The sequence below is a fragment of the Equus przewalskii genome, chromosome 18 (assembly GCF_037783145.1).
Source record: "Equus przewalskii isolate Varuska chromosome 18, EquPr2, whole genome shotgun sequence".
NCBI lineage: Eukaryota > Metazoa > Chordata > Mammalia > Perissodactyla > Equidae > Equus > Equus przewalskii.
In genome coordinates this window covers 31,050,869-31,078,841 of record NC_091848.1, presented here as the reverse complement: position 1 = coordinate 31,078,841, position 27,973 = coordinate 31,050,869, and the positions used below count along the sequence as shown (strand labels likewise).

General features: G+C 35.9%; 1 protein-coding gene across 4 annotated transcripts in view; it reads left to right on the top strand.

Annotated features, from left to right (window-relative positions):
- Nucleotides 1-27,973, top strand: part of FGF12 (fibroblast growth factor 12) — a 506,805-nt gene that overhangs the window by 459,142 nt on the left and 19,690 nt on the right. For all 4 annotated transcript variants that reach the window (XM_070582533.1, XM_070582532.1, XM_070582531.1 and 1 more), the window contains one exon: nt 26,638-26,836. In XM_070582533.1, the coding sequence (XP_070438634.1) occupies nt 26,638-26,836 (199 nt within the window). The remainder of the gene's footprint in view (nt 1-26,637; nt 26,837-27,973) is intronic.

Sequence of the window (27,973 nt, the reverse complement as noted above, 5' to 3'; positions counted from 1 at the left end):
CACCCAAAGCATATAGTTTACATTATGTTTCACTGTTGGTATTTTCCATTCTATGGCTTTGTACAAATGTATAATGACATGTGTCATCCATCATTATAGTATCATATAGAGCGTTTTCACTACCCTAAAAATCCCCTGTGCTCTCCCTGTTTATCCCCACAAACTCTTGTCCCTGGCAATCACCGATCTTTTTGCCGTCTCCATAGTTTTGCCGTTTCCAGAATGTCATATACTTGGAGCACACAGGATGTGGCATGTTAAAATTGGCTTCTTTCACTTGGTAGTATGCATTTAAAGCTCCTTCATGCCTTTGGATGGCTTGATACCTCATTTCTTCTTAGTGCTGAATATATTCCATTGTCTGGATGTGCTAGTTTATTTATCCATTCACCTACTGAGCGTCATCTTCATTTCTCCCAAGTTTTGGCAATTAGGAATATAGCTGCTATAAACATCTATGTGCAGGCTTTTTTGTGGACATAAGTTTCCATCTCCTTTAGATAAATACTAAGGAACTCAATTGCTGGATTGTATGGTGAGAGTATGTTTAGTTTTGTAAGAATCCACCAAACTATCTTCCAAAGTGGCTGTACCGTTTTGCATTCCCACCAGCAATGCATAAGAATTCCTCTTGCCACACGTCCTTGTCAGCATTTGGTTGTCGGTTTTCCAGATTTTGACCATTCTAAAAGGTATGTAGTGGTATCTGCTTGTTGTTTTAATTTGCATTTCCCTGATGACCTATGATGTGAAGCATCTTTTCCGTGCTTATTTGCCATCTGTATGTCTTCTTTGGTGAGTCTGTTATGGTCTTCGGCCCATTTTTTAATCAGCTGTTGATTTTTAAGAGTTCTTTGTATATTTTGGGTAATAGTTCTTTATCAAATCTGTCTTTTGCGAATTTTTTTTGTGGCTTGTCTTCTCATTTTCTTAACATTGTCTTTTATGAAGCGGAAGTTTTTAACTTTAATGAAGTCCAGATTTTTCATTATTTCTTTCATGGATTTTATCTTTGTGGTTGTATCTAGTCATTGCTATAACCAAGGTTGTCTAGATTTTCTTTTATGTTATCTTCTAGAGTTTTATAATTTTGCATTTTACATTTAAGTCTGTGATCCAGTCTGAGCTAATTTTTGTGAAGGGTGTAAAGTCTGTGTCTAGACTCATCTTTTTGCATGTGGATGGCCAGTTCCAGCACCATTTGTTGAAGAGATTATCTTTTCTACATTGTGTTGCCTTTGCTCCTATGTCAGAGATCAGTTGACTACATTTATGTCGGTCCATTTCTGGGCTCCCTATTCTGTTCCATGGATCTATTTGTCTGTTCTTTCACAATACCACACTACCTCAATTACTGTAGACTTATAGTAATTCTTGACATTGAGTCCTCCAACTTTGTTCTTCTCCTTCAGATTGTATTGGCTAGTCTGGATCTTTTGCCCCTTCATGTAAACTTTAGAATCTGTTTGATTATATCCGCAAAATACCTTTCTGAGATTTTGATTGGGTTTTCCTTGAATCTGTAGATCAAGTTAGGCAGAAATAACATCTTGACAATTTTGAGTCTCTCCATGAACATGGAATCTCTCTCCACTTATTTAGGTAGTCTTTGATTTGGTTCATCAGAGTTTTGTAGTTTTCCTTATATAGATTTTGTACACATTTAATTAGATTTATACCTAAGTGTTTTATTTTGGGGGAGCTAATGTATATGGTATTTTGTAATTTGAAATTCCACTTGTTCATTGTTGGTATATAGGAAAGCGATGAACTTATATGTTAACCCTTGTATCCTGCAACCTTTCTATAATCACTTATTAGTTTGAAGAGTTTTTTAAATCTGTTCTTTCAGATTTTCCACATACATGATCATGTCATCTGAGAATAAAGATGTTTTTATTGCTTCCTTTCCAATCTGTATAACTTTTATTTCCTTTTCGTGTCATATTGCATTAGCTAGTACTTCCAGTAGGATGTTGAAAAACATGTTGGTGAGAGGGGACACCCTTGCCCTCTCTCTGATCTTAGTGGGGAAGGTTTGAGCTTCTCACCATCAAGTATGATGTTAGCTGTAGGGTTTTTGTAGATATTCTTTATCTAAACACAGAAATTTTAATTTGGACAATTATGCAAATATTTGCTATCATGTAGACAAAGCATCCATAAATTTCCAAAGTCTGACATCAAAACTCTATTTATATCTTTTCTCTAATACTTTCATTTGAACCACAGGGCCAGTTCTGTTCTTGGGAACTATGCCATCTTGTCAATCTCTGTGTGTTTTCCCTTGCTATTTCCTCCATCTTGCATCCCTACTACATCTGATCTTTTTGCTGTGTAGCTTACTTTTCTTTCAAGAGCCCAGTCCAAATATAACTTCCACTTGAGACATTCTTATATATCCACAAATGCTATGACTTAATTTCCCCTAAGTTGCTATGTATTTATCATCTTATTAGTGTTTACAGTTTACCAGACATGATTTTATTCATTTTAGGGGATATAGAGCTAATTAAAACATGGTCTATGCTTTTGTGGCTTATAGTATGTCTGAAATGTGTATTATATATGTTAAAATTGTGTGCAATTTTTTTTTTGCTCACAAGTTTATATTTTAGAAATTATTTTGTTGGTGTGTAAAATAAAGGAGAATTGAATGTTAACTCCAATTTTATACCATTTGTTATATAAAAGTTTGTAGAAAATCATGTTATATGACATTAAAGTATAGAAATTTCAAACTTAAAATTCATTTGAATTTGTTAATTATAAAACTTCTAATGGGAACAGGTTTTGTGAAATTATATGTTTAAATATCCTCTAATTTTACCGCTATGTATTAAAAACCCAAGGACTGTCTATAGAGAAACCTCAGCAATAAAGCTCATTATGCTTAGGAAGTACCTTTGATATATCTACTTTTATCATTTGAATGAAATAAATGCAAAAATTGGCAGCATAAATGATTCCAAGCCGATTAATTTATTAACATTGAAGGAATGCCCATATGTAAGAGGTTGTTAGAAGTAGAATTTTTAAAAGGTTGTACTTTTAATAACTATTAGATTTTTCTTGATAAATAAAAAAGAATATTGTTCATCAGAGGTTCTAAATGTATATATATTCCTTATCTGAAAATCAAGAAGCATGAACATGAGACTGTTATTAACAAAGTCATTAATTACAGTCTTGCTTGTCCTTCTGTTGTGAAGGATATTCATCCATTTGCTCTCTCTGACTGACAGGCAGTAATGAGTCCAATAACCTAATGAGACATCAAATTAAATAAATATGATTTTAAGTTAATAAAAGTGTAAACATGATTTTAATGAGTTTCTGTGCTAATAGAGTTTCCCTATTTATGGCCCAATGTTAGTGGTATACATAGAGGGATGAATATTTGACTGGGCTCCAGGGCCACTTCTGCTCTTTACCAGATCTGTGGCCAGAGTTGAGCTACTCAGTTGTCTAGGTCTTACTCTCTGTGTTTATCCTAGAGTCGTGGTCAGGGTCAAGTGAAATAGCAGATACTGACATTGTATTTTTTTTAAAGGCAAGTGTTATTTAAATGCATGAAAATAAAATTCGTAAATCTGTGGACTAGGTATAATTCTATATCTCACATTTTCCTTTTTAGCTTTGTTTTTGCCCCCTTTCACTCTATCTCCATTTGAATTGTTATTTTCCATTTCTTCTCACCCATTCATACAACAAATACTTATTGGCCATCTGTTGTGTGTCAAAGCCTGTGCTAAGTTCTGCTTAGCTCCTTGAATGCAACACACTCTTCATTTCATTCCCTGAGGATCCAAGAGTTAACTAGATAACTTGGTAAACAAATATATACTAATAACCTTCTTTAGATGACATTTCACAATTAACAGACTGTGTGGGACTTTCTGGGACTCTGGCACTTTTTATGAACACTTTGTGTGCTTTTATTATGTTCTTCACCTAGTTGTCAAAAATAAGCTGTTCTTTTCATCTATTAAAATACTCAGATATCCTACCCACTCATTTTATCAACATAAAACTCTGGTTCTTCTGGTTCTAGTAGGAGTCTATTGATCTTCTGATCAATCATATAAAACATAGAGCCTCTCTTTGACATCAAGAAACTTAAGGAGTGCAGGCCTATCAAGAGATAACTAAATTCATGGAGCTATAAAGAGTCAAGATATAATCTTGTTACCTGCAATTCCCTATCCTATTTTAATGGCCAAGAGAAAGGGGGCAGTTTTTTGTTCAGGATCACATAGCATATTTACAGCTAGAGTAAGGTCTATGTCACCAAGTACTCGTTGACACTGTACTACATTTGTGAGGCTTTGCTAACTGCTGGCATGTGAAGATGCTACAGGAATTAAGTGTACACATAAGAGGAAAATAATTTGGGAATTATTTGGGCTTCTATGTTAAAGTTTCTTTCCTAATGTCTAACATGTACATTTCTTCGATCTGGTATTCTTTTGGATCAAACCGAAGAAGAAAAAAAGATAGTACGTTGCAAGAGTTTTTATTCCTGCTTGATTAGCATTCTCATTTTCATTATGACTTTAATATCTTTATGTTCCAAAACATGAGTAATTTCCATTGCTTTCTTGATTGATCTCTTTAGCGCTGCTGTTTCCTAGAGTCAGGAAACCTTTCATCTCTAGGAAATTGACTTGATAATCCCTCAGCTAGTGCATGCATACGATTGGCCTTTGACATATGAATCATTCTGGTCATCAACCAAGAAAATACCTTTCATTCCATCTGGATTGTGATGGTTTTGTTCCTGATCTTTCCTGGTCTAAGAGTACATGATACAATTACTTACATCGTCACTGTTTTCAGAGAGGGAGGAGAAGGGAGCGGTTAGATCCTACAAACAGCTAGACGATCTTTTTTTATCACCTCTCCACATGACAAGGAATATTGTTTATTGCATCTTTTAATAGTTACTTGCAGGATTTAGCTTTTTTCAGATGGCCAAATAATTCTCCTATGTTCCTAAACTTTATGCACTGACTCTCAGAGCAATCACTGCTTGAGGGGGCTTTCTGTATTGCCTGGCATGCTTCTGAAGAAAGGCAGTGGATATATCTGACCTCCAAATGTCTGCGGGCTTCACAAAGCTACTTGGTATTTTTAGACAGTGCTATTTTTTTATCTTAAATCCTCTTCCCCTCACCCCCACCCAAAAGTAAGAAATTTCAAATGGGGAAGCCATCTGATGTGATCTGACCTATGTCTTATATGAAATGTTAGCCTTGGATGAAATGTTAAGACAGATGAATGGAACAAGATTGGGCAGGACCACAGGTGGGTGCACTCACTACTCAGTTTTCTTTCCAGCCTTGCAGACATTCCATTTCTGACTCGTAGGCTCCTATACCTAGAACAGATCTTCGAGATTGTTTTGTTCCTTTTCTTCTCCTGCCCCTTTTTACAGATAAAGTAAATGAGGCCAAGGGAGGTGAAGTAACATCTCAACATTTACAATTTTAGCTAGCATTGTTACTGACTTCAGCTGCTCCCCATTTGTTCACATATATTGCACATATTTTCCTTGATCCTGTTCTGGGACCAGCTTAATTAGCTTACTACTTACATTGATTCTAATTTGTCTGAAAAGCACGTGTGTAAAATTTTCCAGAATGGAAAGCTTACGTAAGTTGGAAATAGCCTTTTAATGAACTAATGCGGGTAATGAAGAAATTGCCTTAAAAGCTAATGACATTTGTGCCCAAAGAGGAGTTGAGTAAAACAACATGAACTTTCTCTTTGAGGATGGACACCCGCTAGCATGTTGATCATATTTACTCTTCATCATAAATAATTAGGATTTACCAGAAACAGTCCTCAGTTGTTTGTATATGTATATGTAAATGTCTGGCTAGTTGAGGGAAGATATTGCTTATTAGAAGCTTCAGGAATTTGGGGAACATCAGACTTAAAGAGCTGATTTTTTTGGACTTTTATTATATCCTTGGTATCTCAACTTCAACTCAGCATTCCTTTCCAAAATCCTTAGTGCTCCATTTTAGACTCATAAGCTCTCTTACCTAGAACAGCTGTTACGGATTATCTTATCCCCTGCCTTCTCTCACCCTACTTCACACATGATGCAAGTAAAGGTCATGAGAGGTAATGTAACATCTCAACACTCACAAATTTCAAGAGCATTATTCCCAATTTTAGTTTTTCTCCCCATTTCCTCAGTGGTTTTCACTCTCATTCTAATGCTTAGTTTCATTTCTACTTAAGTTACAGGTTAGAAAATAAATATTAAGTAAATAAAGTAATGAAAAAATTTATCATCAGTTTTAAAGCCCATTAATTCCCTAAGGGCCATCAGTGAACATTTTACTTCTAATTAGGTGCTTGAAAACAGTTTGGTCTTAAAAAAGTTGAACATTCTCTCCTAATCTTATTTATGTGATTAATTTGCTTAACATATCTTCTTATCATAATGCAAAATTCTCAGCTCTTTGTCTTTGGGATTAACGCATTTCTCTGAATTATTTTTGGATTCTTTCTTTTATTCAAAATTTGTTACACAGCTGTGGAATTAAGAAATCTGTTGACAGCAAATATGTAGATATTATGAGAGCTAAAATTATAAAGAAAAAATGTGGCTTTGTAGATTGGCATTCAAAAGCTACTGAAGGAATTTGTAAAGGACATAATCTTCCTTCCTCCCATGAGCACCTGTACCATGCTGTCCTGATTGGTAAGTTGGGCACTAGCAGGGTCCCTTGGACAGTAGAGAAACCTGTAGCTTTCCAGCCACTGTTTTCAAATGCAAGAACTAGTAAGTATCTTATGATCGCAGTGATGCTTACCTGAGAGTACTTTATAAAAGCTTGGCAAGAAAGAAAATGTAACACAGAAACACAGCTCTTCAAATGATGTCACATTCAAAATTAAATTTCGTGTAATTCAGACTTAATTTCATCCCCAATATGAAAAAACTCCAACTGATTATTAAAAATTTTTTTCAGGTTTTATGTATTTATTCAGAAGGTAGAACAGTTTTAAAGATTAGTAAAGGAAGACACATGATAGATATTTAAAAGTGATTGCTTGATCCTGAGGTTAACAGTAAATGTCCATAGTGTTTTGTGTAGATACTGAGAAGAATACAGAATTAAAAACAAAAATATCACTAAAAATGCATCTTTTTCTTTCATGCTAGAACTTTCCAAAAAGATTTACAGTGAATTGTACGTGTATTTTCAAAGTAGAGACTGTGCTTGGCCAATTCAGAGCAATCAATCAATAAGAACAGTAATTCATTATCACTATTTTTAGATAATTAGTTCCAATGGAAATAGCTTTAGAAAGTTACTTTTCCTTAGATTTCTAGTAATTGTGCATCTTATCAAACAAGAACAGAAACCCCAAGGATCCCCTATCTGATCTCTATGCTTAAGGCAGAGTCCATTCAGTCAATACTGATTTTTTTCTAAAGATCAGCCCACTTCCATGTTAAGTTATTATTTCCTATAACTAGTGCTTATTTTATTTATTGCAAATAAACAGACACTTGCTTTTGATAATATACCCTCTGAAATATTAATCTATAATTTTACTCTGTATCCTAGTTTGTGTTAAAAAAAAAGGGGGGGTGTTTAAAACTGTCAGATTGTCACAGAAAACTAAATAGACTCAAAAGAGGGGAAAGAATGCTATAAAATGCTGTCAAGTCTACTTTGATGGTTCACATTTAGAGTGTTATTCTTGAAGGAAAGTAAGAAATGTGCAGCTTAGAATATTTTAGTTATTAATTCTATCTATATTTGACATTCTTAACAGCCAAAGGTGTTACTAACCACCTTCTTATATAGATGGGCCTTTTTTGTCTCCTGGCCAATTCAAAAATTTTACTATACCATTGAGTATTCTTACCCAATAAGCTCTATATATTGGCTAAGAAGAAAGGTGGCATTTCATCTCTCTATTATTTATAATGATCTCTCACTTTCAGAGCTCTACATCGAGTTCTGTTTTCACATTCCTACTTAAAGTCTGTGCCTGAGGTATTATAAAATGTGGTATTCATCCAGGCCTTTAAAAAAAAAATCTCAATTTTTTTAGGTATGATCTTTGAAATAGGCTTTTTCCATCTTGTAAAATTAATTGACCCTGATTTTTCTCTTTGATCATATAAATGGTATCTACTTTAGTTGAAATAAAGCCTTTAGGAAAAGTTAAATTTAAGGCCAATCATAAATTAAGTGTAAAAGTAGAATTTGTCTAGTTCCTGCTTCAAAATGAGGCTTCAAGATGCCTGTTTAAAATAGATAAGCAATAGGTGGACCCTGCTGGCCGTATATGGGACTGCCAGCATCCATCCTAGCTGTGGCTTCAAGGCAACCACAGTGGTAGAGAGTACGCCTGCTGGGGATGTTTCTCTCCATTAAACTCTTAGCTATATGAGAACAAGAGTCAGTCATTGTTACTTGTTTACCCCAGCTCTTGGCCCAATATCTAACCCAAAGCAGGAATCCTATAAATCCTTGGTATATGAATTAAATAACCTTAAAAACTAACATTGGTTGCACCATGAATATTTTAATTTTTTATTGGTGAGAAATCTTAAAAATATATGTTATATAAAAATGATTGAGTTCCTTACTAAAAAGCATACATATTGTCTTCTAGAATGCGTCAGTCTATAGTTTAATGTGAAGTGGATGGAGACTTGATGAGGTTTCAAGTAAACTATTGATTTTTAAAATGTTAAGAAAGGTATATTTCTATGATTACCCCCTCAGGAAAAAAATGATACGCAACTCTAGACACATCTATATGACATCCATGCATAGAAAGAGAAAAAAATCCATGAATTATCCAGCATTTTATTTTTAGGGTGCCAAACATCTAAATGTATGAAAATAAGGCGATTTGGAAATATCCTGATGTTTAGAGCTATGAAGGAAAATTTTATCCAGAGTAATATGAATGGGTAACTCTACGGTATTGTCACTCAACTAGACTCTAGACCACACTTTCATTCTACAAGTGGAGAAATGAGTATCTCCAAGGTTCCATAGCTCCCATCCAGACTGATTCACTAATTTGGGTTACCACCTGCTTCTAGGCGCATGAATTTACTATTCTTGCACTAGATGAGAATGTACTAATCTCTGGCCAGTGTGCTGAAAAGGCTCAGTGCACTCTTAAGCCTGCACTTTGGCAATTTGGGCAGACCACAAGACAAGCATAATGAGCTAAATTTCTTGTTATCCAGTTCATGAATTTCTGACCTATTTGAATTAATTTCCACTTTATATAAACCAGCTTCTTGAATAGAAAGCTATGCATTTTATTAAAAGTATGCCTTCATTTTAAAATTCTCAAGTTTATTTTCAACAGTTATGTCAAGAGAAGCACAAATTGAGTGCTATGTAAGGACCGGCAATGTTGTTCCAGCTAGAAATATACTGCTTTTCTTTTTTCCACATACTACACACCCTTTCTGGCCCAGTGTGTGCCATTGGGTGGAACAGGAACTTGAGAAAAACCAATGCCATTTACTCACGGAGTGAACTTGAGTACAAGAGGGTGAGCCAATAGCAATTACTTTGCATGACAGCCTCCTCATATTCTTAGAAGACATAGTGATGGTACACATACAAATTATAGTATTTGGAATCAGAATGCCTTTAAAAAGAAGACAGAACAAAGACTACTTGCCAACATTTGAAGGTAGTGGATTGAGAACTCATCCCAAGATAGGTAGAGTCGTGATATGAGACTCACTTTTCTTGAAAATGACAGATGACATAGGAGGACACCATGAGATATAGACTTGAAATGTTCACCAGTCTTAACCAAGGTAATTCTTATCACTAGTCTTCAAGAGAATAGGTGTGTTTGGTAAGAGAGAGTCAAATAAAAGAATTATAAATCCAAGACTGTTGAGAAATAAGACTGATCATGGGGACCTACTTAAAAGAAAAAGAAACTTGAATCACTGCTGAGGAGTGCATCCTTTATTGCCTCAAAAAGAAAATGACTGCCCTTACTGAGTGTGCCATGCAGTCCAGTGTCAGTGCACAAGACGTGGTAGGGGGACAATGGCAGTAGAGGATCCAAAGTTTAAGAGTTGAAGTCATTCTTTTGTCCTTCAGATCAGATTATATCTAAAGAAGACATTCACTTCTTGGAGCCATATTTTAATAGGAACATTGGCAATCCAGCACATACCTAGTGCAAGGCAAGCAAGTCAAATCATGTCATGTGGAAGTGTTGAGGTACTGAGAATATTTAAGAATACATATGGCACTTATGAAACCTTTGCTGATCTCTGAAGAATGTGAGCTATGGGAACCCAGATCATCAAGACCAAATTCTGATTTACCTAGAGCAAATCATGTCCTACTTTAAGTATTCCCTATGTCCCAACAGGACAGTGATGACAGACAAATCTAGTAAAACACCACTCAATGTGTAGGTGCTAAAAGTATTCTTGACATTGCTATTTAAAAGATTACTGTGTTGTTTTAATTCCATTTTTTTTTTGGCAGTTCCATAATACAAATGCTTCCTGTTTAAAATGATAAACATCTCAATGCTGAATTTACGCAATGATATGTATAGCCAGCCCTGGTGGTCTAGTGGTTAAGATTTGGTACATGTAAGGTTTTTGTATTAAATGTGATTAAAGCGTGATTTTACCAGTTTTTCTTGAAAATTAATGCAAGAACACCAGAGATTACCACAATTGTGTACTCCATGTGTTCAAAGGCACACGATGTTATCCCATGTCCATGTGAAAAACACAGAATAAAAAGAGCCTAGAAAAATTTTCAATATAATCTATTTATTTTCTGGAGAAATTTCCTCCTACTCAGTGCATTTCTCTTTATTGCTGCTACTTATTTAGGGCTTCATCATTTTACTTATGCAAATACGGGTGCACTTCTCCGTGTTATGTCAGGGTATCACCAAGGCTAGAAGTTCTGACGAGCAAGATGTACTTACAGAAAAAGTCGCTGGGATGTCAGTACAACAGTCTTATCTAGATCTGTTTTTGATTTCTCTTGGGTGCACTCTAATGAAAACCTAAAGAGATAGGCAGAAATAATGGATTTTTTTTAAGAGGTCATCATTCTTCAGGATAATGGGCATAAATGATAATCCCTTGCACAAATATGGTACTTTATGATTTCCAAGACCTTGTCACTAACATTATCCCATTTGTATTCTGGTGCTTTTCTTGGGGGACATATAGACCTACTGGGATTTAGGAAGACTATTTCAAAAAGAGAGTTGGGATTAGAATTTGTCAGAATCCAGTTATCAGTATAAAGTTGGCTTATGTGAAAAGCAAATTATAACTCTGTTAAAGAACTAGTTAAATTTTTCTTCTAAAATGTAGTTGCTTTAAAAATATTTTCAATGAATGAATCACTTGTCCTTTAAAATAGTTTTTTATATGTATGGGAATTTTTGAGACATAAAAGTTCATGCCAGCTGCAACTCATAAATGGTGTTTTTGTTTGCTTGATAGTGAAAAATGTATTATTTATATAATTATGAAGCTTTGACCACTGGGCTTGATGCTAGAGAAATGACATAGATAAAAGAGCAAAGTCTATGCAACATCATCTCAAAATAAATTATTTTCCTCAAAACTTCTTCAAAAAATAAATTCTTTCAATGGCTGGCCTGGTGGTGCAGCAGTTAAGTTTGCACATTCTGCTTCGGGGGCCTTGGGTTCGCTGGTTTGGATCCCGGGTGCATACGTGGCGCTGCTTGGCAAGCCATGCTGTGGTAGGCGTCTGACATATATAGTAGAGGAAGATGGGCACGGATGTTAGCTCAGGGCCAGTCTTCCTCAGCAAAAAGAGGAGGATTGGCAGTGAATGTTAGCTCAGGGCTAATCTTCCTCTCAAAAAAAAAAAAAAAAAACCCTTTTCCTTAACTTTCATAAACTGTATCCCTACCTAGGGGTTCCCATGATTTCATCAACCTGCCCTCACCCACACAAGGTGGACAACTCCTCCTTGACCTTCTATGCTGCACATAGTCTTCCTCTCTTCCCTCCTTGCTCCTGACTTTCAAACACAAACAGCTTTAACACATCCTGCTCAAAGGAAAGAAGAATGGCAGAGACTGGATAGCCAACCCAGAATCTTCTTTGGAGAGTGTATGAGTTTGCTGGGGCTGCCATAACAAAATATCACACGCTGGGTGGTTTAAATAATGGAAATTTCTTTTCTCAAGTTTGGGATGCTGGAAGTCCAAGATCAAGGTGCCAGCAGGGTTGGTTTCCTCTGAGACCTCTCTGCGTGGCTTGTAGGTGGCTGCCTTCTTGCTGCCTCTTCACTTGGTTGTTCCTCTGTGCACACAATCCTCTGGCATCTCTCTGTGTATCCTAGTCTCCTCCTCTTACAAGGACATCAGTCAGGGTCGATTAGGGCTCCACACCAACAGGCTTGTTTTAACTTAACTACCTCTTTAAAGGCCATGTCTCCAAACACAGTCAAATCCTGAGGTACTGGCAGTTAAGTCTTCAACATATGAATTTTGGGGGTACGCAATTCAGCCCATAAGAGAAGGCAAAGGGAGGAGAGAAGTTCCTCAGATTTGCACTTTTAAATCCAATTCATGAATGAGTTCATTCATTCAAACAAATGAATGGATTTGATGACTAGCTAATTCCCGCTTGGACAGGTCAAGTTTCTCTCTCATTTTGGAACTGAAAAATATGCCTTTGTCACCGAAGAGAATGTTATTCCTAAAGAGATTATCTAATTAACATTGTCTCTCTCTGTTGGACTTCTCCAAATGTGGGAAGTGAAATGGGAAAGGAGAACAGGGAAATCAACGGGGAATTGAAAAGCCCTTTTTAGATAGCTCCAAAAGGGGAGGTGATTTCATGCAACTGAGGCTGAGGCTCAGAAAGGCTATAAACTGTTGGCTCATGTGAAAATGCTGACGTGGTTTTTTTTGACATTGATGCACCAGAGTCCCAAGCAAGCCTATTCCAAATCATCTTAGCAAACCATAGTGCTGAGTGCCTGTGGTGGAGGGAGGGGCACCCAGGTGATATAACTCCAACAATTCTTAGATAGGGGAAGGAAGACCCAACATCAGACTTGCCTTAAGAAGTTAGAAATCATATTTCTATGTCAAATTTATGAATTTGAAAAAAATGTTGGGGTTAAATGAAGCAGATCCATGGGTCATATCTGGGTGGTTACCTCTGTTCTTTCCAAAGCACATTGAACCATGCGGCTTTATTTATATTCTAACAAACTTATAGAAGAAGTATGATGATTCAAGTTTTACATATGAGAAAACTGAGGCTCATAGAAATTAAGGAACTTGCTGACTTTTACCCAACTAATAAATGGCAATGGCAGCATTAAAACCCGTTATCTGATAGCAAAGCCTGTGTTTTCCTTTTGTCCATTGTACCTCTCATAAAATGTATTTTAACCCAGGTAACATATCGCACAATTTATTATTTCCAAAAGCTTATTTTTGAAGCATGTTTCTTAGCTGTCTGATATAGTTTTTGAAAGAAAAATGAAAAGAAGTAGCAATAGGAATCATGGGACCCATAGTCCCCTCTTTCTCAGTCACACCAGCTGAAGCTTATTCAAATCAAGTCCCCACTGCTCCACCTAGTGGCAGCCTTCTCTTATTGGAGGTCAAGTACGACCTTTGGAAAACTTAAAAGTGACAGCAAAACGTGTACATGGTTTTAGTTTGCAATCCCACACTAACTTTTGGAAAGATCAGAATAGTCTTTTCTTAAATGCATTAGATTGTATGGAGCCAGAGCATGGAAGTCGTATGCTTAGAATTCATGCCGGTTGACCATCTTTTAGGTTAGGCTGCCTTGCTAGTGACTCTTTGGATTCTAGATTTCATTTGCAGAATCACATGATTATTGGAATATTATAAGTTGATTATTGGATTAATAATTGGATTAATATTTTCTTTCCTTCCTTTCCCTCCCCTACCATCCCTTCTCTCCCCTCCCCTTCCCTTCTTTTCTCTCATTCTCTACCTACTAAGTTCCTATGTATTTTTCAAGGGTCAAATACGGCCTCTTCCAGGAAACTCTTCGTGACCCTGATCCTGGCTCAAAAAGGAGATTTTATTACTCAATCTTATGCCTCACAATATTGTAAACTCTGACTACAAGGACTGCCTATTAATCTCTATATCATTGACTGATAAGAACACGGACAGAATTTAGATGTTAGCTGAAAGAATACATGAATTACATAATTATTTCAGTGACTACCCAGGAATTAGATAACGAATATGCTATTTTGGTCAATTTCACATTATCTTTCCCTTTCTCTCCCTACCTTAGCTGGCCCATCTATAGCTGATTTACTACAAATATATATTGAACTTGAGAATACAAGCAGACATATGCTTACAGTTTTATTGACCTGTTTATGAGAAAATATAAAAAAAAATACTATAAGAATTTTTGCCTTTGCTCAAATAAAAGTTATATCTGTCAGAAACTAAAACTGGTCAAGTCTAGCAAAATATCTCCTTCACATATTGTTCTGCTCTCCCACACAGTAGTTTTAAATACAGCTTTTCAAAATTGAATGCTAGAAATTTGCATGCTGATTCTATTAGGGAAAATGGTCAGATTCTATTCATACTGAACACAAGCTAAATTGGTGAGATGCTGTGACACTTTGCCACTTGGCTTCAAGTTAAGAGAACAGCATCAGTGCTGAGGTTGGCTTTCAATGCTGGGTCTTTCCCTTTTATAAAATGAAGGGGTTTGGTTTAGAAAAACTCCAAGTTTCCTTTCAGCTTCATCTCTAATAATCCAGACTTTTACTAAGGAGAAAAGAAACTGAAAATGCTAAGCTGCAAAATATCTGAAAAAAACAAAGACTCTGAATGTTTTGGGCACACTTGGGCCAAATGCTAACTGCTTATCAACAGTTGAACCCCAAACATTGAGACTAAAATCGTAGGCAGGTAAAGGAATTTGAAATTAACAGAAAAGGAGACATGACTCATAACAGACGATGGCTTTTCAATTGTTTTTTAAACTGTTAACCTATTCTTTTTTTACATAAGGGCGTGAAAATCAAAACAGGAAATGAGTACAAATTACTTCGCTTTCAGTTAAAATAGTATTCCACAAAATAAAATTTAAGAGAAATTGAATAATTTTTGTAGTTAGCGATCTGAAAATGAAATTGTTTATTCATTTGATATTCCCTAAAAATGTCTTTACTAGAATGAATTTATAAAAAAAGAAAGTGTATAGCTTTCTTGGGAGTCAGCTTAATATGTGCAGAACCACATAGATATGAATAAATTGTATACATATTACTAAATATTGAAAATCATTTTATGTGAGACCTTATGTAAGGTGGTGGGCATATCTAGACATGAACAGGAACCATGACATTTTGGAGTATGTCAAAAGCATGGATTTTCTCTTAAATGATTCACATGTAATTCTGAAAGTTTTAACATCAGAAATAAAGCATTAGCATTCTACTTATATTCTTCAAGGTCCAGAATACCGTTTGTTTGCTTTGATTAATTCATGTTAATGGCTTTTATTAAGTTAAAATATATTTGAATTTCTACATAATTGGTTCTCAATTCAAGAAAGGAATAGTATCTCTTTAGAGACCCTGAATGAAAACTTTATCTTTTGTAAGCTAACATAGAATGTGAAAAGTTTGTTGATTCATGTCTATGTTTATTCTGTCATATTCTAGGCTCCTTGAGAGTGTATATTTCTGTTTATTTTTTACAAATATTTTGATTTTTAAATTAAAAAAATATTTCTCTCTCTTTCAGATGTTTTCTGAAAGAGAAAATGGTTATTTCCTTTTAGGCTATTGATCTATTGATTGTTAGCTGTAACTTCTAAGCTTAATTATAAAATACCTAAAGAAAGAAATAAGAGAATGTAAATAGTTGGATTCTGAATTTTGTTTGCATGTTGGTTCTAAGGAAGCTTAACTCTGGAAGCTATCTATACTAGGCTCGATGGACCATTACAAAGGTTATTTCATCTACCTATTCCAGACATTTGGAACAGGCTATATTCATTCATTCATTCACTCACAAACATTTATAGGTAAGCTCCCAGGTGCCAGATACTATGCAAGATTCAGGGAGAAATAAGAGAGAGACCCTGATCTCAAATAAGTTGTCCTTAGGAAGGTCATATTTGCAAATACGTGTAATATGAGATAAAAAGTGATCATTGTGTTGAGGGCAGATAAATTGCTGTGGTGGGCATGAGAAGAGAAAGAGATGATTTTCAGGTTTCAGGTCAAAAAGAGAAGATTTTGTGGAGGGAGTTGAATTTGAAGTAGGCCATTAAGAGTGAGATTTGGATTTGCAGATAGAGGTGGGAGGATTTGCCACATGTGGAGGCACAGCAGAAACAACAAGAAATATGTGTGTAAACTGTGGCAGAATATGTGAGAGATGTAAAGGCGTATAGCAAATAACGTACTAAGATAAATGCATATGTATGAGGTGATTTAGCAAGCTGATGGTGAAGATAAAGAACATGAGTTATCCACATATGTCTGAATCTTTTATTTTTAGGAATTTGTAATCAAACACTATAGAAATGGGAAGATAGGTAGATAAACACTCATGTTCGCAGAACCATGTCATTGGTCTTCCATTTTTGTGGGGTCTGAGAAGATGCTTTGAGTAAGTGACTTTCTCCCTTTTAGTTTGCAAAGGAAAATTGCTCTAGGATTTAGTCATGAGTTGTGAATCACAAATGAAGCAAACTTAAAACATGCATTAATAGGACTGTTAGGTAGTAGGGTGGCTTTTAAGTTTCAGAGTTGGATGGGCTTGCTCTTGTCCTTTCACCCAGTGTTCTTTGTCCACAAATATCAATTCCACTTTGAAGAATATAGTCTCTTCTCCATTCGCCATCTCTAGTTAAAACCATCAGTCAAGCTTACTCTGTTTTTGTTTCCTATTTATATAAAAGTGGTTACCCCTTTTTGCCTTTGCCTCCTATTATATTGCCATTGCCTACTTTAGGGGTCATAAGAGCAAAATACTCACTACCTACGATCAAAATGGCTAAAACCAAGTGACATTCCCTTAACAGGTATGCAAAGTCACAAAAACTATTATAGTAACTGAAGCACATTGGTCAAAGTCATACGAAGAATATAAGTAAAAGCGTATTTTACCTGGCCGTTCTTAATCTATGAAAGGGCATAAATCATAACCAAAGCACTATGGCATAGTGAGGGAAGATCCTGGACAGGAGACTGGGTTCTTATCCTGACTCTGCTATTATCTAGCTGCATGTTCTTGATTGTAGACCTTGATTTCTTCATCTGTAAAATGGAGAGTCAGGCTATATATTTGCAGCTCTAAATTTCAAGGATTCTGTGCTCATCATAATGATAGACCTTATGACCTCCCTTTGTTTTTAGTACCTCTTATGAAATCAGACAGGTGTGCTTGTCATCTCTTTGAATGATGGTATGTTCAAAACATGGTAGAGGTAAATGATATTCAATAACATAGGACTTTAGAGAGAAGCATAAAGTGAACCAGGCCCCTCTCTCTTCACTTCTCTTTAGTGGCGAATGTGTTTACTTTGAATTATCCTTCTGAAGGCTCATCATCACAGTAAGAAGCATCGCAGCAAAGATGTTTTTAAAAAAAAACACAACTCTTGCTTTTCAGTTCTATCAGAACTGTTTGTCTAGCAGATTACTCTTTAAGCTGTTGAAATGAAAGTGACTGGTGTGATGGTACACGCAGGCTTGATTGCGACTGAGCAGAACACACCTGTGAGATGTGCTTTTATAGCACTGCTGGGGATAGAATGTCAGGTCTCGGTCTACTCACACCTGCTGGGTACCTACACGATGCCAGGATTCTTTTGCTTTGCTTTTTTTTAATCTTACATTCCTTCCAGATTAATAAAAGGATTTGTGGTGTCTGCTGTACCTCAAAGCATCCTCACAGCAATCCTGCATCACAGGTGTTCTGTAGTCATAGTGCCTCCCAGCCCGTGTTTCTTATTCATTGACTATTACAGTTGGTTCTCACTGAGAAATGTTTCATTCACTGAGCATTGTAATCACTTCCAGGAAGATGTTTAAATGAAAGTGTAATTTAAACCCAATGAACAAGCAAAACAAGCAAATTCTGGGGTTGTTTCTTCTCAGTGACAGTGGGTATAGTTACAGCATGCCCACAGTGACACATTACTCCCAATAAAATCCCTTTACTTGCATATTCATAGGTGAAATTTCATCATCATCTAGAAAGCCCACAGTGTTGCTGCCAGCTTTCATATGAAATTTACGTTGTATTGGAGGAGAAATTTTTGGCCCTCTGATGTTGGGCTTGATCCAAATCATTGAAAAGCTAAAAAATGAAACAAGTAGGGTACAAATAAGGATGAGGAATTTTTTACATATATATATATATTCTTTGTACTGAGGCCCAAGGTTATTCTGGTGGTCTAATCACCAGGACATGAAAGATGGGGTAAGTAATCAGGTTTATTCTCATTCCCTCTTTCAGTCAACTAGTCCACTTGGGGTTATTTATTTAATGCAGTCTTCATTCATCTTCTTCCTTCAGTAATTTTTCACAGGTAGTATCATTCTTTTATATGGGATCAGGCAGTCTTATGGTATATCCTTCTAGTCATGAGGCTTTTGCTTGTTGCATTAGCCTGGGTAAGTAAATCCCCATTGCAGAGTCTAAGTTTTATCAGATTTAAAATAGAGCTATTTTAGCAGTTGTACTCTATATCAGAGGTCTGAAGGCCGTGTTTAGCTAGTAGGTTAATTTTACTTGACCTACAGGTTTTTTTCCCCTTAACTTAACATATTGTTTGAAGGGGAAATATATGCATGAAGAAAAATAAGTCTATTTCTTGCATCTCTATTCTCCAACCACCCACATCCCTTCCCATAAGGCAAACATTATTAGTAGCTTCTTGTATATCACTCAAGAACATTTCTAAACATAATGCGAACAAATACCTATTTGTGTGCGTGTGCACATATGTGTGTATTTAGCACAAATGGTAGCATGTAAAAATACACGTGTGCTTGCATTATGGATGTCTGGGTATTTAATGCAAATGGTAATATGTATAAATACACACACACTTAGAGGTTGCTACTTTTATTTAAGAATGTGTCTTGCAGCTCTTTCTATAGCAATACACAATGAGCCTCTTTATTGTCTTCAACAGCTGTGTAGTATTCCATTTTGTGGACATGGTAGAATTTATTTAACCAAGCCACTATTGAAGGGCATGTAGATTGTTTTCAATAATTTGATATTGCAAACATCTTTGCCATGAATATAATCTTGAACATACTCCATTTTGCACGTTACTGTATCTGCAGGTTAAATTCCCAGAAGTGGGTCAAAGGGTACATGCATTGCAGTACGAGAATTTATTCCCATTTTCTAATAGCACTCCTTTTGTTACATCCCACAAATTTTGATATTTCATGTTTCATTGTTCAGTTAGAACTACTTTTAATGTCCTTTGTGATTTCTTCCTTGACTTATGGGTTCTATATAAGTCCGCTGTTTAATTCTAAATATTCAAGGATTCTTGAGGTACTTAATTTTGTTGTTGTCAGTGAATATACCCTGTGAGATAGCAGTCTTTTGACTTTTTCTGTGGGCCAGCATTCGTCTTAGTGAATGTTCCATACGCACTCGAAGATTCTGCTCCTGTTTGGTATAGTGTTCTACAATATTAATTAGGTCAAGATGTTTGATAGTGCTCAGATTTTCTGCATCATTACTGACTTTTGATGTTTTCTATCAATTGCTGAGGGAAGAGCATTAAAGTTAATTAATTAATTTGATTCTAATTATGATTGTGGATTTCTTTGTTGCTCCCTTTAGAGCTATCATTTTTTGCTTTCTGTATTTTGAGGTACTCCTATTAGGCACATGCATATATAGGATTAATATGTGTAGGTCCTGGTGCATTGACCCTTGATGGTTATAAGATGTTCGTTTTCAACTCTGATAATACTCTTTGTCTTGAGGTGTCCTTTGTCTGATATTAGCATAGCCATATCCACTTGCTTATGCTTACTGTTGACTTGGGTGTATCCTTTCCATACTTTTACTTTCAGCTTCTATGAGACTTAAGAGTGTCACTTATAGACAGAATATTGTAAGATTTTGCATTTTTGTTTGGTCTCACAGACTCTGCTTTTTCATTGGAGTGTTTATTCTATTTACATTGAATGTGATGATCGATATAGTTGGGTTCAAATCTACCACCTTACGATTTGTTTTCTGTTTATCTCATCTCATTTTTATTTTTCCATTTCTGTTCTTATTTCTTTTTGTTTAATTAATACTTTTTATATTCTATCATAATTCCTACATTGGCTTCCTAGTTCTACCCCTTTGTATTATATTTATAGTTTTTGCTCTAGAGAATACAAAAGGCAGCCTTACTTTATGACAGCATAATTAGAATTAATATTAAAACTCTTCACATAAAATATGAAAACCTTAAAATAATATATTTCAATTAACTCTCACTTTTTCTGCAGTGTCATATGTATGTTTTTACATTATAACCCTCTCAGTGCACTGTTATTATTCTTGCTTTAAAAATTAAAAGAAGAGGGGCCCACCTGGTGGCACAGCGGTTAAGTTTACATGCTCCACTTCGTCAGCCTGGGGTTTGCTGGTTTGGGCCATGGGCACGGACCTACATACCGCTTATCAAGCCATGCTGTGGCAGGTGTCCCATATATAAAATAGAGGAAGATGGGCACGGATGTTAGCTCACAGCCAATCTTCCTCCAAAAAAAAAAAAAAATGAGGAATATTGGCAGTGGATGTTAGCTCAGAGCTAATCTTTCTCAAAAAAAATTAACAGTATGTTTGTTTATATTTATCAATGTGTTTATGATTTCCAGTGCTATTCATCCCTTCCTAAATAATGTAAGTTTCCATCTGATAGAATTTCTCTTCAGCCTGAATAACGTCTTTCAGCATTTATTATAATGCAAGTCTACTAGAAATGAATTCACTCATTTTGTTTATCTGAAAGTATTTTTACTTTACCTTGCCTATGTTGAAGGATATATTCACTAGATATAGAATTATGGGTTTAATTTGTTTTTTTTTTTAATTTTAGTGCTTTACTGACTTCATTCTATTGTCTTCTGGCCTCCATTGTTTACCTGTGTTTGATGTGTCTTTTTTCCATTCTCAGCTCATTTTTAAAATTTGTTTTATCTATCTTTATTTTTCAGAAGTTTGGTTATAATGTACTTGAGTATAGTTTTGGTGTATTTATCCTGCTTGGAATTTGCTAATCTTCTTCAATCTAGATCTGTAGAAATTTTTATTTTTACCATATTCGAAAACTATATTTGATAAATTTTAACCATTCTTTATTCATTTTTTTTTTCTGCTTTATTCTAATTCTTTTTCTTCCATATAGGTGAGACTGTTAGATATTGTCAACAGGTTACTGAGTCTGTTTGTGATTTTTTTAAATCTTTATTTATCTGTGAAATTTAACCTGGATAATTTCAATTAACCTGCCTTCAAGTTCATTGGTGCTTTCATTTGCCGATCTCTAGTCTGTCAACAAGTATGGCTGGTGGTTTTTTCCCTCATATCTTGTCCTTTTCAGTTCTAAAATTTTTGTTTGTTTTTTATTTCATTATTTTCTGCTCAAATTTCTTATTTGTTTATTCATTATGTCCTTCTTTGTCTTTAAGTCCTATAATCTATATCTTTTAATATCTTTGTCTATTAATCTATATCTTTTAATATCTTTGTCTATCTTTTAATATCTTTGTCTATTAATTCTAACATCTGGGTCATCTTATGATCTTTTCTATTGATTGTTTAATTAGCTGATTATGGGTTACGTTGCCTTACTTGTATTCACATTCTAAAATTTTTTATTGTATGTCAGACATTTGTATAATATGTTGTAGGGTGGATTACATTATTCTCTGGTAAGGAATGTGAGTGTGCGTTTCTGGCCTTTAGATAAATCACTAGTAGATGCTCTTGGTCTTGTCAGTCTGTGTGTGTGTGTGTGTGTGTGTGTTTGTCTACATCTCGACTATTTTGCTTGTGTCTTTAGTCCAAGGGGTGAGGGATCTTACTTAAGGTGTGATCATTAATCCTAAAATGTGGCCTTTCTGAGGTCTCCAACGAATGTCCAATGTGCTTATTGAGGTGTCTTCTTTCTGGCTAGTCTGGAATTTCAGCATATCCCAGCCCTGCACAATCTCTGCTATCTCCATTCAGCTCTAAATCCTGCAAGAGCTGTTCTGTGGTAGGCCTGGAGGAATCTCATCCTGGGTGTGTGCAGTCTATCCATAAGCCCAGGATCCTCAGGAAATTTCCATATAGTATCCTGCCACGCATCACACCAGGTTCCTTTTCTCTGCCACCTTGCTTCACAAATTCAAGTCACTTTAGCAGTCCCAAACACTAATTTCTGCCTCTTCAGCTCAAAAAAACACAGTGCTATACTTCAGCTTCACCCTTCCATTCCCAGGTTGAAAAGTGCCTCCTGCAGAAAGCCAGAGTTAACGTGGTGCTTACCTCGTGCATTTTCTTTCTCTCAAAGATCGAGATCCTGAAATTCCAGTTGAAAAGTGCCTCAAATCTATTGCCCCATATATTTTGTTCTGTTTTATAATTGTTTATCAGGAGGTTAAGTTTGATGCCAGTTATTCCGACTTCATGGAGGTTGACACGCAGAGTTTTAAAAATTGGTAAATTTCATGTAAAAACCATTTTTCGGCCTTTGTTGATAATTTCTGTGGCCCTTTAGACTATTCAAAATGACTTTGCAAAAGGTGTAACAGTGTTTAAGTTGAAATATGGGAATCTGACAACATCCCTACCTTCATCTTTATCCCCAGAAAGGAAGACGGAAGCTGAGGCACCAGAGGCCCACATCCTCTTTCATGAATGTGTTGGGGTATTCAACATTCTTGCCTAGGTTTTCAGGCTCAGTCATAGTGGGGCAATGGGTTACAATCTGTGTACATTCTCACTTCCTAAGAACCAATGGTGTTTTTAAGGGAGAATGGTACTATTCCCCCAATATCTGCTCTCTGTCTCTAGAACATCGAGACTTTTTGACGTAATTTTGATGATAACAGTGAATTGTAATATGATATATCCCCTCCCACACTGGCCTTCTCCCACTTCTCACTCCCACCACACCTCTACACTTGCAGGCTTCTGGCTAGAGGCTAAGCCAAATGGCCCTGTGGTATTATGCCTCATTAGGAGGTGTGAAGAACTTGAAAATCACCCATCACTTATCTCAGGTTGATGTCAAAAATATCTTCTACAAGGAAAAGAGAAATCGTTGGATTTCTCTGTGTCCTCTATAAATAGGTGGCCAAACTGAGCCTTAAGCAATGTAGCCTTGGTTCCCCTAGTCCAGGGAAGTCATAGGCAGGACACATAATTTGGATTCCACAAGTAAAGTCACTTTCCCCAATCCATTCTCATTTGGGATATCAGATGTCACCTGAACATTGTAACTAGAAGTAAGGCAGGTGAGTAATGTGCCAAATATTATGTTAAGGACACTTTTATTATTTCTGCTAATAATCACAACCTTGTAGTGAAGGTATAGTCTTTACTTACAGATGATGAAGCTAAGCCTCAGAGAAATTAAGTAACTTGTCCAACTTCAAAAATCAGGAATTTGAATCTTTGTGTCTATCTGCCTCCAAAATTACGTTCCCGATACACTGTAAGTTTCATTATTTTATGATGGTATAAATTTACCGTGTTACCTTTGAAGATATTGCACAGAATGTGTTAACAAAGAACATTTAGTTTTAGAGAAATTAGCTCAGTAGTTTTCCAGTACAAATTATCTCAAAAGTACATAGATAAAGCTTCCTATATCTGCAGAGGTTTTTTTTTTTTGTTATAAAATCAGACTTGTTCTAGTCAAACCAACCCCTTTTAAAAAAAAATGCTTCATTTGAGATAACGTATTTTAGCATTTTCCTTGCCTATTGTCAGGATGGAAACAGCAGTTCTCATGCTTGATTTAATATCATTATGTCTGACAACACAGTTGACAAAACAACTGCTAATATACCAGATATTTTCAAGTTCTGTGCATCTAAAAGCCATTAATGAAGTTAGCAAAGCAGAATCTTCGTAGCCAAATATTCAGCGTTTATAACCAAAGGAACACTTTCTGTCTCTGGAGTTGGTGGTCGTAAATTGTGTTGCAAGAGTCATTGAGCGTTTGATTCCTTTCTTCATTATACACAACCCAAGAAATGAGATTGCACAGCAAACAGAGAAAATGGTTTTGTACATTAAAAAGGGTTTAGATTTTGGTTTCTAATTGGGAAGGAAAACAATCAAAATGAGAGGGCCATTTGTATCTAGGATACATTTGAAAAATCAGTAATCTATACATATCATAGGGAGACTCATTAGTCATAATTATTTACATAATAGCAAAGTTTATTTTCTCTGATTACATTTTCATTTACATTTTGTTTTCTTAATAATATATTACCACTATTTTTTTTTTGGTAGGTAAGCACTATTTTTGAAGTGATAAATTTTGTATTGATTCAATTTCAGAAATTATTTAACTATTTGATATGAATGATAAAACTATAGAAGATTTAAATCAAAAGGGACGTTTGAGATTGCCTAATCCGACAAACACTTCTCTTTTGCATTTAGGGGAACAGGAAACCTAAGAAGGAAAGTGATCTTTCCAATCTGAACACAAATTAGAGATATACAAGAATAAAAATCCGAGTCTCATGATGTCTTTTCACCAAATTATTTTGTTGGAGTTGGTTTTTTTTTTTTGAAATTCCAAGAATCGTTGAAAATACAAGGGAAATATAACAATCACGGTATTTACCTTTGTGGAGCTTATACACATTCATATGTCAGGTAATGTCCAGTAATGTTAAGTCATGAAGAAAAAAGCAAGGTAAAGGATTAGAAAGTGACTAGAGGAGGTGCTAAATATGTAAGGTAGTCAAGGGAGGTCTCTGAGATGATCACACTTGAGCAGTGACCTGAATGAAAGGAGAGATCAAGCGGGGTTAATGTGTTATGGAAGAGGTTTTGAAGAACAAAGCATTTCAGTTGTGAAGGACTTGAAATGGGCTATGCTTGTTGTTTTTGAGAAACAGCAAGGAGACCAGTGGCTGCAGTGCAATGAATGTTCATGTATTCATTGCCCGTTTATCCCACGGATAAAGGACATGGTTTCAACTGGCTTTTGCCCCACATATTCCTCAGTAAGTGAACTCCAGGTGCGACTGCATTAAATCCTCGGGGTGTGGCACTCAAAGGGTGGTGAGGAAGAGATTCTTCCAGTAATGGTTAAGATGATAGTGACTATTGTAAATGTATCTGACATGCAGGAGTTTTATTTACTTGTAGCTGAAGAAGATGCTATCACATTTGTTTTTCTTCTGCTTATCTCAGAAGGGGAGGAACTTCTTCTTCCCATGGAATACATTTTGTTAATTTGACGTGTTAGAATTTGATTTTATTGTATTGATTATACAATCTCATTGTAAGTCACTAAACAAGACTCAGGCAGAAAGGGTGAGTTTGACAGGCCATGATTGTGAAGCAATAGATGTGAGTCCTCACATTGGCGCAGTGATTTTTTTTGGTATAACTTTGAATTAATCACATAACCTTTTGGTTTTCTCACTTTTCAAATGATGAGGTTGAAGTAGAGGATTTTGAAGGTTCCTTCTCGAACTAAAACTCTCCTTCTCTGTTTTATTGAAGATCATGCACCGCAATAGTAATATTTTTCTACTACTTATTCCTAAGTGTTTTTACCTGAGATTTTGATTACTAAGTAGAAAAACGTTTCAAAGAAATTAAAGGGAAAGTTACTGACAAGCAAAGATGTAATATACTGATGATTTTACAGAACAAGCTTTGGATGTCTAATAGGTTTGTGTACCTATAGGGTAGGCCCTTCAAAAACATCTGGTGAGGGGCAGGCCCAGTGGCGCAGCGGTTAGGTGTGCACAATCCGCTTCGGTGGCCCCGGGTACCCCGGTTCGGATCCTGGGTGCGGAACACGTCACCACGTGGCAAGCCATACTGTGGCAGGCGTCCCACATATAAAGTAGAGGAAGATGGGCACAGATGTTAGCTCAGGGCCAGTGTTCTTTAGAAAAAAGAGGAGGATTGGCAAATGTTAGCTCAGGGCTAATCTTCTTTGGAAAAAAAAAAATCTGGTGAGCCTGTGTGTGCTGTGGTCATGTTTGATTTTGATTCCCAGGTATACGTTTTACATGCCAAGGGCCACTGAAGCGCACAATGGCCAATCTCTTAAATTTACAAAACGTTATACTGAGCTCACGATTTGGACCTGGGCACAGTCTTGAATGATAGAAGCCCAAGGAGTGATTCAAACCTGAACGGCTGTGTTCTGTGGTGTAAAGGTCATTTAGAAAGGAAATCTGCTTTCTTGATTTTGTTTGATGAATCTTTATAACCAAGTGCTGATAGAAATTGCCTCTCATTTGTTCTTAAGAGAAGACCTGTATGTCAGGCTCATTGAATTTAAGCATTTGCTGATTCATTCTTACGTCCTTTCTCTTTTTTGTATCTTCTTTTTGTCTGCAGGATGTTTTCACTCCAGAATGCAAATTTAAGGAATCTGTGTTTGAAAACTACTACGTGATCTATTCTTCCACACTGTACCGTCAGCAAGAATCAGGCAGAGCGTGGTTTCTGGGACTCAATAAGGAAGGGCAAATTATGAAAGGGAACAGAGTGAAGAAAACCAAGCCCTCATCACATTTTGTACCAAAACCTATTGAAGGTATGAAACGAACTTCTTTTCTTCTTTAGACCCTGAACTGTGTGTTAACGCCAATTGTGCTTCTCGTCCTTTTGCTCAGTCGAGTTTTCTTGGAATGCAACAGATCAGAACAAAGTTTCAGAAAACACAATATTACCTTTACCTATAAAAAAAAAATCTGTTACAAATACTTTGCTCTTAGGAAAAAGCTGCTTGAATATAGAAGCTAGAAAATTCCTGAAAGTAGAAAAACAGTGGTGGTTACCATTTGGAATGTAATTTCCTTCTTGGTTGAATACAATAATTTAATTTCTCAGGATACACTCTTGAAGAACCAAGAGTACTATTACGTATAGTACTTTAAAGTATGCAAAAGGCTTTTAGAAATATGTTTATATTCTAATTTCTACAACTTTGTGAACAAATCTAACAATGTATGTATTAATTTTCTTTGTATATTTTGAGGAAAGGAAATAGTATGCTATTTACTGTGATCAATAAATATTTACAGTATTAAATTTATCCTTTTCAGTTGAAGCTGTAACCTCCCTTCCCATGATCATTTAATATAGTGTTCACTTATTTCAAATTTATCACTAGAATAAATAATTTTATGCTGAGGAAACCCATTTTTGGCACGTTGTTCCTTAAGTAGAATGAGAATATACCATTGGGGTGACCACATTTACTGTATTCAGGCAAGCTTTTGAATACGGGATAAGAAAGCAGCAGCAGTCTGGAGGTTCATCAACACAACATTCGTCTCTAAAAGTCACATTAGTCCAGCCTCCTTGTCTGAGGAGATTAGAAAATTGAGGCAGAGCATTGCCATCCTGTGACTTAGCCAGACTTGTCTGCCCCCTAAATATCTACAAGGTGTGCTGAGGTCAACCGATGTAGAGACACAATGCCTGTTGTAGAGAACATATGACTATGGCAGTCAACAAACATTTGTCAAATCAATACCATGCCAAAGTACTGGGGGGAAATGTGACATTCAAGGCTCCTCGTCCCTCCCAGGCTTCCCTTCACATCCGATGTTTTTAACCACAAAACTGAATGCCCCTTCTTGCGATATATTTCCACTATTTTGGGCCCCAGGTAGCTTTTTCGCCCTCCTCTCCCCACAATTTCCATCCTCTCATGGGCCTGGAACCT